At 35.5% G+C, this 14290-nt stretch overlaps 2 protein-coding genes across 2 annotated transcripts; one reads left to right on the top strand and one right to left on the bottom strand.

Moving 5' to 3' along the window:
* The first annotated feature begins 249 nt into the window (after positions 1-249).
* Positions 250-3749, top strand: pch2 (pachytene checkpoint 2 protein). The gene is made up of 6 exons (XM_018448607.1): positions 250-466; positions 989-1148; positions 1231-1422; positions 1555-1782; positions 2913-3260; positions 3464-3749. The coding sequence occupies exons 1-6, from the start codon at positions 417-419 to the stop codon at positions 3734-3736; spliced, it is 1251 nt and encodes a 416-aa protein (XP_018304109.1). The 5' UTR covers positions 250-416; the 3' UTR covers positions 3737-3749.
* Positions 3750-4592: 843 nt separating this feature from the next.
* LOC108723097 (hemicentin-2) lies at positions 4593-13488 on the bottom strand. Its single transcript, XM_018448588.1, has 6 exons — positions 12409-13488; positions 10970-11099; positions 7993-8192; positions 6796-7137; positions 5909-6391; positions 4593-5240 (listed from the first exon to the last, which is right to left on the bottom strand). The coding sequence occupies exons 1-6, from the start codon at positions 12785-12787 to the stop codon at positions 4693-4695; spliced, it is 2082 nt and encodes a 693-aa protein (XP_018304090.1). The 5' UTR covers positions 12788-13488; the 3' UTR covers positions 4593-4692.
* Between the last annotated feature and the right edge of the window lie 802 nt (positions 13489-14290).

Genomic DNA, 14290 nt, shown 5'->3' on the forward strand with positions numbered 1-14290 from the left:
TTTCTAGCATCGTGGACACTGGGCTTAAGGTTTGTCGCGTCGCATGCTCCAACATGTTCCAAAATACTCCTACTATAGCTTGTACTCACTCCAATGCGCTTGATAGAGTGAGTAGGAGCTATGGTAGGAGCATGTTGGAGCATGTTGGATCTTGCGACGCGAACAAACCTCTAGGTTTCTTCACTTTATGGTTCAACGACTTCGAATTTTGAATCCAAGCAATCTGGCAGCCGTCACGAGCCGGAACAAAGCAAAGTCGACACAAAGGGCTGAAAGAGCGGAACGCGTTTCTCAATAGAAAAAAGCACATGATCGAAATCTCGTGTGTCATGTGATATCAATGTTTGCTTTGATTCTTGTTTCATATAAATTATAAAGTGTCCTACGCTGTCAAATTCATATAAACATTTATAAGGATGGATGAGGACAACGTGTTACACGTAGAAGTGTGTCAACATGCTAGCAGGTTGTTTACTTCATTGTTTAGATTGTTGATATTCTGTCATGAGGATCATGAATATGTTGTTTGATTTTCAGTTAGATTTGTCTAACTTATTACTATTATTTATGTTAACCTTAAAAGAGATTAGAAAGATTATTCAATTCTTTTCTGCAAAATGATATGTAATTTATAAATATTAAATGACATTGTTATAAACTTCATTAAATTGCTTATTTATCAAATAATTTCTATGGGAACATTAAAAGAAATATAAGTTGCGCTTTAAAATAAAGACTAAATGGATTTCTTACAAGCTAGCGAAATAATTTTAGTGGAATAATATATAATATTAAATAATATTAAATAATATATAATAATTAAACAAATTTACTGACTTAATATTTATAAACAATCAGTAGCACTTAAATCTGCACTCAATTGCATCTGAGATCAATTTCAAGAGATTTATATCTGCAGAGATTTCTATTTTGCTCTAATTATATGTGAATAAAAACAAACTGATTTGCTTTTGTCCTATTGTTTCAGTATTTTGTCGAAAACCGTAATTGAACAAGCAGTAAATGTAGAATTACAATTGTTGGATGAGATTTCTCTTGATGTCATTATGTCTGGTAAAGACTATTCTAACAATATAATAGTTAGAGATCATATCGAATCTATAATATGTTCGTCTAACTTTACGGAAGTATTATCAATTTCCATATTAATTTATCATAGAGGGATTTTGTATTTACATTATAAATATATAGGCTTATATTTTTTTTTAGAGAGGAAAAGTTAAAGTTGAAGGAACAACCATTAAGTATTACATTTATAGACTGACACAGGAAGATGCTGCCATAGAAACAATGCAATGTGATTCTGATGAATTGCCAGTTGCATCTCACTGGCTCTTACCTGCACAGGAATTTCACTACATGTGGGAAAATTTGTATTACGATTGTGACATAAAGAATAATGTTAGTAAATTTAGTAGATAATTTATAAATATAAAATGATTTTTTTGTATATGTCATTGCAGATACTTGTAGTATATTTTATACAATTTTGTATTACATGGTTCTTTATTATTTTATTTCCACTTTTTCTAGTTATTACGTTTTGTGGAGACTACAATGTTATTTTCGGATCACGCTATTAATTCTAACATTATAAGCTGGAATAAAGTAGTATTGTTACATGGTCCTCCAGGTACAGGCAAAACCAGTATGTGCAAAGCTCTCGCTCAAAAAGCTGTTATTCGCATGGGAGATCGCTTTACTCATGGAAAATTTATAGAGATTAATAGCCACAGCTTATTTTCAAAATGGTTTTCAGAGGTATGTATTTAATTATTACATATTTATTTTGGCTTTAGAAGAGACACAATAAAATGTAGGATTAAAATTTAGGATAGGAATAAATTCAAGAGAATTCAGTTTATATATATTAACCCTTAATGTACACCTTTAGGTCATTCGTGTCCTGTGCATTTCTTTTATTTAAAATGTTAAGAGCACCTAGTCAAATACGGTCTCTTTTCTATTCCTAAAAAAAATTTGGCATCTAGAGAACAAGTTTTATATGTTGCCGGCGCCTCAATTCGTGCGTGTCTTTTAACTGGCATAACTCCGAAGTTCTTTGGGTAACAAATGATCCCAAAAATGTAGAGTGTACATTTTTTTGTAACTAAAAAATTTTTATTTTTTCCTTTATTTTCAACTAATTCTCGGTTGTATTGTGGGAATATTTTGCGAATTATTAAAAAAAAATTTAACTCTGGAACAACATATTAGCTCTTAATAAACATGATTTTTGGCATCCTTGTGCTAAATGTTAGTAATATTATATATTATGTCAGCTGTAATGTTACAAAGAACATTTTCCTAATAAATTATAAGTTTTTTTTAATACAATAACAATAATAAAATGCATTGTTTAAAATGTAAATGCAATATATCTTCAATTTATGGCCATTCATGCATATTAAAAAAACACCATTTTCAGGTTACTCAATAACTAAATTTTATGGACAGTCGATACTTGAACTATATTTTTTTTGTAGTTTGGAATGTCAATTTTAAGATATTGAACTATATTTTTCTTTTAAACGTTTTTGTTTCAGAGTTTTTACATTTTTATATGAAACAGTGCATTTTTCTCATTTTGTTAACTATATTTAGTTATAACAATTTATCTACAATTTGTTATGAATATACATCTGTACAAATACTTTTTAAAGATGTCAAAATATATGTAAAAATCGTTTAATAATTTATATATACTTGTAAAAGTGATGAAAATTAATCTTGGACACGAATAACTGAACGTGTGTAATAAGGGTGCCAAAAACTAAGGTGTGTACAAAGGGTTAATAACAACAATATTCACAATTAGAGGAGTAACAAAATTTATATATATATTATACCATTTAATATCAAAATTGATATTACTTTGTGTTTTGTTGCAGAGTGGGAAACTTGTTATGAAATTGTTTGAAGAAATAAAGAATTTGGTCCAAGATGAAAAGGCACTGATATGTATTCTGATTGATGAGGTAGAATCGTTAGCGCACGCACGTAAATTATGCAGCAACGGAACCGAACCGTCTGACTCCATACGCGTTGTGAACGCATTGCTCACACAGTTGGATCAAATCAAACGATATCCAAACGTTTTAATTTTGACGACGAGCAATATGACGGAAGCTATAGATCTTGCGTTTATCGATCGAGCGGACATAAAGCAGTATCTCGGATATCCATCTGAAATCGCTATTTATAATATTTATCATTCATGCCTAAAGGAATTAATGAGAGTATGTGTTCTTAATTCTGCGAAATACAATACATACGATAATATATTAATACTAACTATAGTGATAGAATTAATAATACATATTTTAGCACATTTTATTCATAAATAATTTTTTATATGAGAAATATTGTTATGTTTATTCAAGCATTAAGGAAATTCCTTAATTAATATTTTACTATATATACTATTTCATACATGTTCCAGACTGGAATCTTGGAAAATGAAAAGATACACGACATATCGCAGTTAAAGGTACTTGGTTACGCAGAATATACAGACACTAAAAATAGTTTAAAACTATTGGAAATTAGCCGTGAGAGCGAAGGCTTAACTGGCCGTACTTTAAGAAAAATACCATTTTTGGCGCATGCCCTTTACACATCCACGAACAAAACTGTACTATCCAAATTTTTGAAAGCCATGCATGTAGCTGTTATGAAACAGGATCAACAAGAAGGCGATATGCAGCAACAATAAGTAGAAAGATTGTTTCTTTACTATTTACTCTAATACTATTTTATTATATATTCTATATTTTATATATACACATATATGTATACATATATATGTGTATACATATATATATGTATAATACTTTTTAATAATACGTTTTGTCTAATTTATTTTTATATAATGAATAATGATTGCCGCAAAAAATGCTTATTCTCTACTTGAGTCATTTATTTTGAACACATATAAAGAGTTAAAATAATATTTTACACTATTCTCGAAACAAGAGGCTCGTTTCAGTCATAGAATGTCTTCCACATTAAAGTACATATTCGTCGAAATATCAAAATCGGGAACTGTACATAACAGTTTCCGTGAGGTCCAGTTTTGCACTGATCCCGCCTCGTCGCGCAACCGCTATTAAAATCGCTGAGATGCGACCACTATTAAAGTTACGCTTCGTTCCGCTCCGATGACGCAGACTATACTTTGCACCGGTACGCGAGTTCTTCATACAATATTTATCACGACGTGCCTGCATTTTGAATGGGCAAATTGTTATTGTAATCTTACTTACTGTGGTAAAATACAATGAACAATGTACGGTATAATAAATAAATTTAAGAAAAAAATTAATTGTTTAACGTTACAAAGATACGCAACAACAGTCAATAATCTCGCGAGGACACTTGTGTTCTCGATATAAATATTAGACTATAACATTCGATACAAATATACACATTATATATCACGTCATTAAAATAATTAAAAAGTGTCTCTGATTTTTTACACATATACTCTATAGTAAATAGTAAAAATATCTAAGACAAAAATGTTCTAAGAAGGAAATAAATGGAAGATTGATGAGGGAAAGGGATATTTAAATGCACAATAAAAAGTAGATCTTATTGTTAGAAAGAATAGGATTCGAACGATGAGGAGAGGGGACTCGGTATCAATGAAAGAGATGGAGATCGTATATTTCACACGATAGTGGGCGGTTGCAAGACTGCCGGTGCTCTTCTGACCTTCAGCGCTTCTGGGCTCATGGCACGCGTCTGTTTCGCGATGCGACTGTAATCATATACGCCCTGGCTGTCGTCTAAGCTGGACTTTCTCGCGAAGGTCTTTGCGTGGGACGAATTGATGGACTTTTGTTGATCCATCGATGCACCGTTACTATAAAGTGCATCTGCCGCGATGCTGCCCTCTTCCTCCACCTTCTGCCGGTATCGTCCACGTCGCATCCTCAGCAGCGAGTATACGCTGATGGAGATCAACAGCAACAGGAACAACAGGCCGACCGCCACGGCCGCGGCTATTACGCGCATCTCCGTGGGGTCTCTCACTATCAATTTGATGTTCGTTGAGTCCCGACCCTTCTCGCTCTCCACTAACAAAATGTACATCCGAGCATCCTCCTTTCGCAAATTCTTGATTTCCAGCTTGGCCCAGTAACAGTTGGTCACCATTTTGTTTTCGATGATGGGTTCCAACGGTAGAGCATCGTACTTTGGATTAATACTCTCTCCTGTTGAAAATTTGAAAGATTAAATAAGAACGTAAACACGATTTATAAGCGACTCGATCATCAAAATTGAATTCTCGTGCAATTGAACTGTATGATTCAAATTTATCTAGCCTGATTATTATCGGAATTCTATTTTCTAAAAGTATGAATAGAACTGCATAATTTTCATAATTGTTAGTATTGATTCAGTATTTTCGTGAATAGTTGGTTGTTTAGCGGAATTGAAAAGACTTTTATTCAAATGAGAATTAAACTGAGACTCTCTCAGTAAACGAGAATGGATTGAAATGGTTTCAGATTTTCAGGAATACGGATTCACGAATGTTAAAATGAATGCTTTTCAATTTTGAATGCATTTTTATTCATTTATAGGAATTGCATGAAGCATATGCCTATGCCTTTCAATTTAAAAATATTAGCTTTTTTCTGTGCATCGTGAATACTGTTCATTTTAAAAATTTGAATATAAAATGCAGTTTTTCAATCCAATTGGATCCAATTGAATCCAATCTAATTGAATCCATTTGAATCCAATTGAATCCAAAAAAAAGTTTTCGCTATTTAAAATACGCATTCGGATAGACAAAATTTCAATCCATTTTAATCCATTCTCGTTTACTGGGCTGTTCTGACCGTGGTTCGATAATCAAAATGACGTTTTTCTATACCGGCTCGAAGGTGAGAACTGCCCCACTGCCAAGCGACCAGTTTCGGTGGCGGTCGCGAGCAAAATCGGAACTTGAGTCTGTGCACGGGTTCTCCGGCCCATCCAACGGACTCGAAGAGGTTCTCGCCTAGCAATGGTTTGACCTGAATCTCCGGCGGTCCAGTCACGTGCAGCACGTAGCGTATGTTACTGGAGGTCTCTCGTTTAACACCGTTGATTGTGTTGAAGGCAATGCAACGGTATTCTCCCTCGTCGGACCACATGATGTTCTCGAGGTGGAGGCGTCGCCCACCGCCCTTGTTCTGCACGCGATTCTCGATCGGCTCTGCCAAGCTACCGCGAAGATGCACCCATCTGTATTGAGGGGACGGATTAGCTTCGAACTCGGAGCATTCAAAGGGGGCCACGGCGGAACTCAACAACGCCATATCTTCCACGTTCATGGACGTGACGTTTCCGTCTTTGCTCTTCTCCTTCGGTCCATCTAAGAAATATGACAAATCTGTTTTTTATCTTTTATCTGTCAGTCAAATCGAATAAACGTTCTTATATCGAATAAATAAATAAAACAATATTATATAAAGAAAAACGTTACAAAGTGAACTACGTTGAAACTTTCCTGTAAATATTTCAAATCTTCCTTTCGTTTTTTTTTTACGCGGGAGAAAAGAGTTAAGCATTTAAGAATTACAACTTTCACAGTAGCGCGATGCATAATTTTATTGCGCATAAAAAATTTTATACATGACGCAATTCTATAAAGGAAGAGAACAACCTTGTCATTCTGAGGAAAAGCATTAAGCGATGCGTAGATTGCTTTTAAATAATTACGAAGGGGAAAGGTAGTAGGGAAAAAAGGAGCGAGGTACATAATGTAATTCTACGAACATTGGACATCGAGCCTGTAACTCGCGGGAGCGCTTTCACCGACATTGTTCATCGCTTTGCACGAGTACAGGCCGGCGTCATTCCTCGTGACCGGCTCGAAGTGCAATTTGGCACTCCACACGGTGTCGTTCAGCTCTGTCGTTTTGCCTTGTGTTAGCGACGGTGACGGCGAAGATGTGGCATCGATTAACAAGCGGTCGAGCGGCACCGAGTCTTTGAACCACTTGATGCTTGGGACTGGATTAGCGTCCGCCAGGCACTTCAGGTTCAAGAAACTCACCGAATCCTCCGGAGCGGTCATAAGCGGCTGCGGACCCATCTCGAGTCGCACTTCCGGCGAATCTGAAACCGCAAAGCACTGCTGTTATGCACGTGTTGACTTTGCTTTGTCCAGCTTAGGAGCACAAACGAACCGCTTGTCTTCAGGTTATTTTAGATTCGTCACAGTAGTGACAATTATTTAGAAAGCATTTTAAAAAATAATGTAAAGATGAGGAGCAAATTTTCAAAATGCGTTTTGTCCAAATTTGTGATTTTCAGAAAATGAGAAAGAAAGAAACTACGGACACAAGAAAATTACGCACCTTATAGAAAATAACATGCCAATCAGTAGGATGTGAAATATTAAACAAAATTGCTAAAAAATTACTAAAAATGTTAAACAAATGCATTTTGTCTGTCTTTAGTTAAAAAACATAATGCACTTCGAAATATCTATGTTTTTTCAGCATATAAATTAACGATGAAAAAATGCTTTCTGAACATCTTAGAGTAGCTTATAATATGAGTTTTTCAACACTGAACACTACGCCATCTCTAACTAAAAAAATGAAATTTTGGACAAAACGCATTTTGAAAGTCTGCTCCTCATATATAGTTTAATAATAGTATAATATATAATAATAATAATAATAAATAATTATTTTAAAAAAGTAACTTTCTTATTAACACATACACGTAACATCTACTTTTTTAAAATATATTAAATTAAGACGATGTGCAAAGATAAATTTTTCAAGTTACAGAAGAACAATTACAAGGACAAAATGAATTTTAACTTTTATTCCAAAAGAAATATATTATGTTTAATAATTTTTTAACGAGTTTCTTTGATTACCGTTTGATATTTGAGAATATTGATAAATACTTATAATTTTTGGTTGTTTTATTAGCTCTATATAGATTGATTTCACGTACAATGAACATCCAGTCGCGTCTCTGTGCTCATCGGTGTTAAGCTTGTCGGATGCATGGCCACACATCGGATCGGCAGACCGTGATTCTCCCTTCGACCACGCACCCGTAGAAAACTATGAGCTGCCCAGGTTTTCGGATTATCCACCTCCGTTGCGTTGCTTTGCGACGTGTAAGATTTCTCCTCCTTGTTCCCTATGAACCTGCCGAGCAAATTTGTGAGCAAATTGTTAAGTACCAGACAACTTAACACCTCATTTAATTTTAAGCAGCAGACTATAATTTAAAAATTAGTTCTAAAGATAATTATAGTTCTTACAACGGAAATTTGACACAAATAATAATTCCCACTTTTGCTTGAAAAATTGATTCCAAGTTAAAAAAAATCAAAAAAAGTCCAATACCTAAATTTATCAGTTTTAAGCATAAAATGAGTCGGAAATAAATTTTTTATAGCGTTTAGTGAAATTTATATTTTTTAAATAAAATCATATCTCTTTTTATATATGTATAACTCAATTTTCTTAATAAACAAATGTTTTGACATAAAATATGAATATTTCGTATTTTATGTCAAAATATATCAGAATAAAGTACGAAACATTTTAAATAATTTTGACACTTCAATATACAGGAATGATTAGAAAAAAATATTGTCTTTAAAAAAAATAATTTCGATAATATTTAAAAGGACTATTACATATACGTTGTACCTTCTTTTAAAACTGAGAAACTTTTATTTGAAAAATATTTTTTCAACTATGTTTGCCAATGTATTTGGAGGTCCCCACTTTTTTTCTTCGTTCCGTATTAAATTCGACATGTGTCATGAAGACGCGTAAACGGAAGCTGGATGCTTATGATTAGCCCAGGACAATATGGCTCCATATGCAGGATCGTTTCCGCGAGTGGTTCACATAAATCCATCAGTTTCCGTTAAATGGGCCGGCCTTCTTCCCGTAAAAAAAAAAGAGTGCTGTCGAGAAGGTCCGTACCTTTTTCTAGTGTGATTCACAGGCGCGGCAGTGGCGGCCGACGGGGCTACGCTTGCGGCCAGTTTCTCGGTTTCTATGGCTATAATCTACATAATTATACTCGGCATGGCCGTGTCCGCAACGCGAAGAAAAAGAAAACCGGGCAGGGATCATTAAACCGCGTGGCTATTATCGGTCGTAAAAGAATGCGCGGCTGATATTGTTTCAGACGAGTCCCACCGGACCGAAATTCTTCATTAGTACCGTGACCCTAAAATAAATGCGTGGGAACGTAAATGTTACGAGCTGCTCTCCCGAAGTACAATTCGATCGTTGCCGTGTGTCTTCCACGTAAATGCGCCAAAGTAAGAGGCCGTAACTTCGACGCAGTAAAATAAAGAAGCTAAATTACAATCGGACCCACCTGACGCAAAAGTTTAAGAGACGTAGGAGACAAAGGAGAGGCTTATGAGAGATTAGAACGGCTTTCAGACGTTATTTACATGTGTTTCAAGAAGTTACACACAATGAAACGGGGTAACGGCCAAGCCCTCGCATCGGAAACTTAGCTTTTCTCAAAAGACCCATTCATCAATGGGTCCCCCTTACGAAGGAGCTACATATGCCACCGTTCAGGACTTAAATTACACCCGCTGGTTTTCTTGCCTCTCGCTCTCTCCCGCTGGGAACGATCGGGGGCATAAGTTTCCAAAAGAAGCGCGTGCCATCCTGAGGAACAGATGTTTTACATCGCATAAGAACGTAAGATAAGGCGCGGCTAAATTCAGCGGACCGTAAACCAAAACGACGATCCCTCCGCGTGGCCCTTCCCTGCATAAACATAACGTCACGGCTTCTTGCACCAGACCGGCTCTCGGATCAGCGGGCCGCGTACGAACCACCGTGATGTTCCACCGTGATGTTTGAAAACGGCCGTATTTTCTGAGAGGTAAGAAAACAAGTGCAGGCACGTAACTTAGGAATGTGCATAAAGCGCGCTACTTAGCCTGCCGACGAGGCGTCGCCGTATTGTCAAACGCAATTCGAAACTGTTATCTTGGACCTCCTACGAACGATCGGTTCAGTCACAAAAGAGCTATATTGTTATATCGTATCAGTAAATATTCGAGAATTGCTCTAGGACCGATGCCCTGATGTTCGACGCCGGTAGATAATATATAATATATGCGCATATATGACTTAGCGTCGAGACATTAACGTGTCTCCTGATATATTTTCAAGAATAAGATTTATGAAAAAAAATTTTTATTGATGCATCATTCTTGGGAAAGATAAATACATTTTGTACAATCACTCCCAGAATTTTCAAATATTTCTATCCCGAAAAATGAATTGTAAGCCTTAGGGGAATGGGTTTAAAATATACAGAAAGATCCTCATTTAAAGAAAATATTTATTTTAAGGATATTTTTTTTACCCTTTTTTCTCTCTGTGTTTACTTTCAAGAATTTATTCGTAAAAATAAATTATTTGATATTCTTTTAACAGACATTACCGAGACTTCGTCCCATCAAGATCAGCAGATATAGTCAGCATTCCGATAGTCATCCGATTGTGCCCGAAAGAAAAAATGTTTAACTTCTAATCGCCCTGTCTCAGGTAAAAGGTCGTCTGTGAGACAAATGGACCCATCCATAATTATCTGATACAAATGCTAAACCTTTTACATTTTTTTTCTATCATTCCTTTTTATCGGCGTCATATTAGAACACCTCTTAGTGAGAAATTGTCACGCATATTGTTCCTTTATCGAAGTAAATTCAAAAAGAGATAAAATAAATGCTTTAGGTGTTAAACCGAATTTTATCAGAAATTCCGACAGAATGTTCACTGCACATACCACTGTTTTTCAGTTTTTAAATTCTTTTTCAATTTTTAAATCATTCTTTTTTCTCCTGTATATTTTGTTTTCATGTTATTAGCATAATTTTACTGCGACACAATACGTATCGTTCGAACATTTAACAACAAAGTGTCAAGCTTACCACTTGATAACGGCGGGTGGGTTTCCGTATTTTGAAACGCAGGAAATCATTACTTCCTGCCCCTCCTGCAGCGTTAGGGTGGCGCCCAAAATGGCCCCCCCGTATTCCAATTGAGGTTCTTTAGGTTTTACTGGAACACGCATTAGGGTGCATTTTAGATAAGATAGAGTGAGACAGAAATAGTCATGTTTGGTTCCTTTTACGAATAGTTATGACCGTGATCTTATCATTATGTGCTCTTACAGCAGGGAATAGCTAAAAGGAACCGATTGTGCCACTCTCGACCAAATTTCCATTAACACGGATATTGCAAAATTACAGGAAAGTAGAGCATAACGGCTGCTTTGTGTGTTTCCTTGCATCACTCGAGGTCAATGTTCGCGGAATATTAACGATTCTTCCAAACGACTCAACGCGCTTCAACGAAATATAGCCTTGGCCATAAGTATAAAGCATCCTTACAAATTAACATAAACATTTTATATCTAACGAAAAATAAATTAAAAGCAGTTCATCGGAAAATAATATTTATTTTTATAATCATTTCAATATTTTATTAGTCCTTTTTTTTTGCTTTTATTACCGTTTTTCCAAACAACTAATAATAAATTGAGGGTGTTTTATATTTATAGCCAAGGCTGTATTTGAATTTGCACTAAACATGTCAATACACTGAAAAAAAATTTTGTTCATTTTTAGTCCAATGAATGATCAGTTAATCAATGTCCGACTTAATGTAGTTAATTCATTGATACAATAAAACTGGATTCATTTATACAACTATATATTCATTCTTGCAATGAATTCTAGGAATAGTTTTATAATCTAAATCATTATGAGAATTTATTGGAATAATTTTCATTATTTTTTCATAATTCAATGAATATTTTATTGTATTTACATACAGTTTTGGTTCACTGTATATTGCATAAACGATATCAAAATATAAAAGTATATTAGCATGTGCAAGCAATGAAAGTGCTAACTTTTCATAATAATTTTATTTGTGTTGTCTTTGTATTTACTTTTAAATATACCATGTAACTCTAGACTGTATAAGTAGTTATTTTATATGTAAATAATCATACAATATTTGAATAACTAAAAAATAATAAATTTTAATAAAATCCGTTTAAACAGTTCTAAGTAAGTGTTTATTAAATGTAAACATATATTTAATACAAAAACCATTAATTTGATTTAACTATCATTTTTCATTGAGCAAATATTTATTTACTATAAGTAAATGTTTACTTAATATTATTCAAAGAAATATGTATTAAGATTCGAAAATTTTTTTCAATGTAGCATCAAAAACTCCTCATACTTATTATTAAAAAAAATAATATATTTACTTTTTCCTTATTGTACGAAAAATATGTACGCGATAAATCTAAAAGTATAACGCCCCGCCGAAAGTTGACGGAATCAAATCTCACCCTTTACGAGCAATCTCGACTGCTCGGATGAGAGTGCGTCTTGGCGGGTAAAGTCGCTGGAAGTAACTTGGCATTCCCAGAAGCCATCGTCAAAATATAAATTGGCTCGTCTTATCACAAGGGTGCAGTCGCCGCTGCCGCGGCTGTTCGCCCACTCGTACTTGTCTGGTTGTATGCCCACCGGTCTCCGGTCCTTCTGCCAGATGCACTGGCCACCCTTGTTCTGTACTATGCAACGTAGCTTCACGTCATCGCCGGACGATACTTCCTGGTAGGGTAGCGGTTTCTCCAGAAATTGTTGTTCGCCCAAAACAAAGGTGCGAGAAATGCAGATAATGAAGAGGAACACTGGCAAACAGATAGAGCGATCGGACGTCATCTTTGCGGGACCAGAAAACTCGCAATCGACTCGATCAAGGCATCTTCAGCGACTGTCGGGAAAAAGATTCGTCCAAGGGTTGGTTGTCTTCCAATGTGCGGATCGTGCGAATCGAAAGACTCACGGATTTAGAGAACGCTTGGGGATTTATCGCGTGAACAGACTGATAATCCGATGGCTTATAAATCGGGGCATCTTAAAATACGCAGGTCGAATATTTGTGGGGATTATACACTCGAATGTAAGGATTCTGTAGGTAGAATTTCGTGCAGGATACTTAAAGCTGCAGGGATTCCTTTGACTTGTATCCTTCGCAGAAAATAATCGGAGCGGCAACACGTGAAGGAACACGTGCACGCGGTCGAAGATCAAACACAATTCGCAATACAGATCCGTAACACACACCCGCGCTATACGTTCGCCAAGTCATAGATCGCGCTCGCAGATAAACGCACCATTCTCTGCCGCGGATTTCGCCATCGACGATCGATCGGGGCAAATCACTCGTAATCACGGAACCTTCACTCGCGAGTCTCCCGTTCGGAAATCCGTTGAAGCGGCGCGAGCATGCCCGAGATTCGCATTTTATTACCGCGCCTAACAGCGCGAAAGTCCGCGGGGCGATCGAAATGATCTCAAGCTTTCACTAGAACTATCGCCTCGGCTCGCGGCGAAAACGATGTTAACGGAAGAACACGAATCTTTTATAAAACTCTTTTTTAACGTTTTTATTTAATAAATTGAAATGATTTTTTTTTAATAAATGAGAACTTTGTCACCGGTTGTTACTGAGTCGATATCACTTGACGTTTGATCCTCGGTCGTCTTTGTTTGGAAAAAAGCCACGAGTTCTTGTCACTGAAGTAGTTGACTATCATAGCCACGTAGAAGCGCGCTAAGCGATCTATTCAGTGGCAGTAAACACCGACCGAATGAGCCGCCTTCGAGTTCGAAGGGTCGTATCTCCACGCAAACCGACACAGCGCTCTCGTTGGTCGACTCGGCAAACTATTCCACCCACTTGAGTCCTCTTCCTCTGGCAGTTTGGCTATTATTGTTTAATGTTCTCTATCGATTGTCTTTAGAGAAACTACTGTCACTCATAAATAATGTGTTTAACCTTTGCTTATCAATATATTATTGGAAGATCGTTCACGAATTGCCAGACTCTTTAGAAACATATAGAATTCGTAAAAATACTTCTCATAAAGTAAACTTATATCGAGACAAGTGTTAAACCGTGTAGGAATAAATTTTTTATTGTCATATACAGTTGAAAAATTTATGTTAAATTCAATACATTTTACATATCTCAAATAGTACATTCCATAAATTTTTGTTTAATTACTTTGTATTCATTTAATACACAAGATGAATATATATATATATATATATAAAGTAACCTAAATATGTGAGAAAATTAACACAAGAAATGTAACAAATTGTAGAAGGATATTTCTTCAGTAAAATAGATATTTATATGTTAAATTAATATGTACATTC

The sequence above is a fragment of the Mycetomoellerius zeteki genome, unplaced genomic scaffold (genome assembly GCF_001594055.1).
Source record: "Mycetomoellerius zeteki isolate Tzet28-1 unplaced genomic scaffold, Tzet1.0 scaffold223, whole genome shotgun sequence".
Taxonomy (NCBI): Eukaryota; Metazoa; Arthropoda; class Insecta; order Hymenoptera; family Formicidae; genus Mycetomoellerius; species Mycetomoellerius zeteki.

Excerpts from the sequence above, each read along its gene's own strand:
- LOC108723097 (XM_018448588.1), bottom strand. The coding sequence starts at position 12,787 with ATGACGTCCGATCGCTCTATCTGTTTGCCAGTGTTCCTCTTCATTATC. Across the intron at positions 8,193-10,969 it reads CCACCCGCCGTTATCAAGTG|GTTCATAGGGAACAAGGAGG; the intron begins GTAAGCTTGACA and ends TTTGCTCGGCAG. Across the intron at positions 5,241-5,908 it reads CAGTTCTCACCTTCGAGCCG|GAGAGAGTATTAATCCAAAG; the intron begins GTATAGAAAAAC and ends AATTTTCAACAG.
- pch2 (XM_018448607.1), top strand. The coding sequence starts at position 417 with ATGGATGAGGACAACGTGTTACACGTAGAAGTGTGTCAACATGCTAGC. Across the intron at positions 1,783-2,912 it reads TTTCAAAATGGTTTTCAGAG|AGTGGGAAACTTGTTATGAA; the intron begins GTATGTATTTAA and ends GTTTTGTTGCAG. Across the intron at positions 3,261-3,463 it reads GCCTAAAGGAATTAATGAGA|ACTGGAATCTTGGAAAATGA; the intron begins GTATGTGTTCTT and ends TACATGTTCCAG.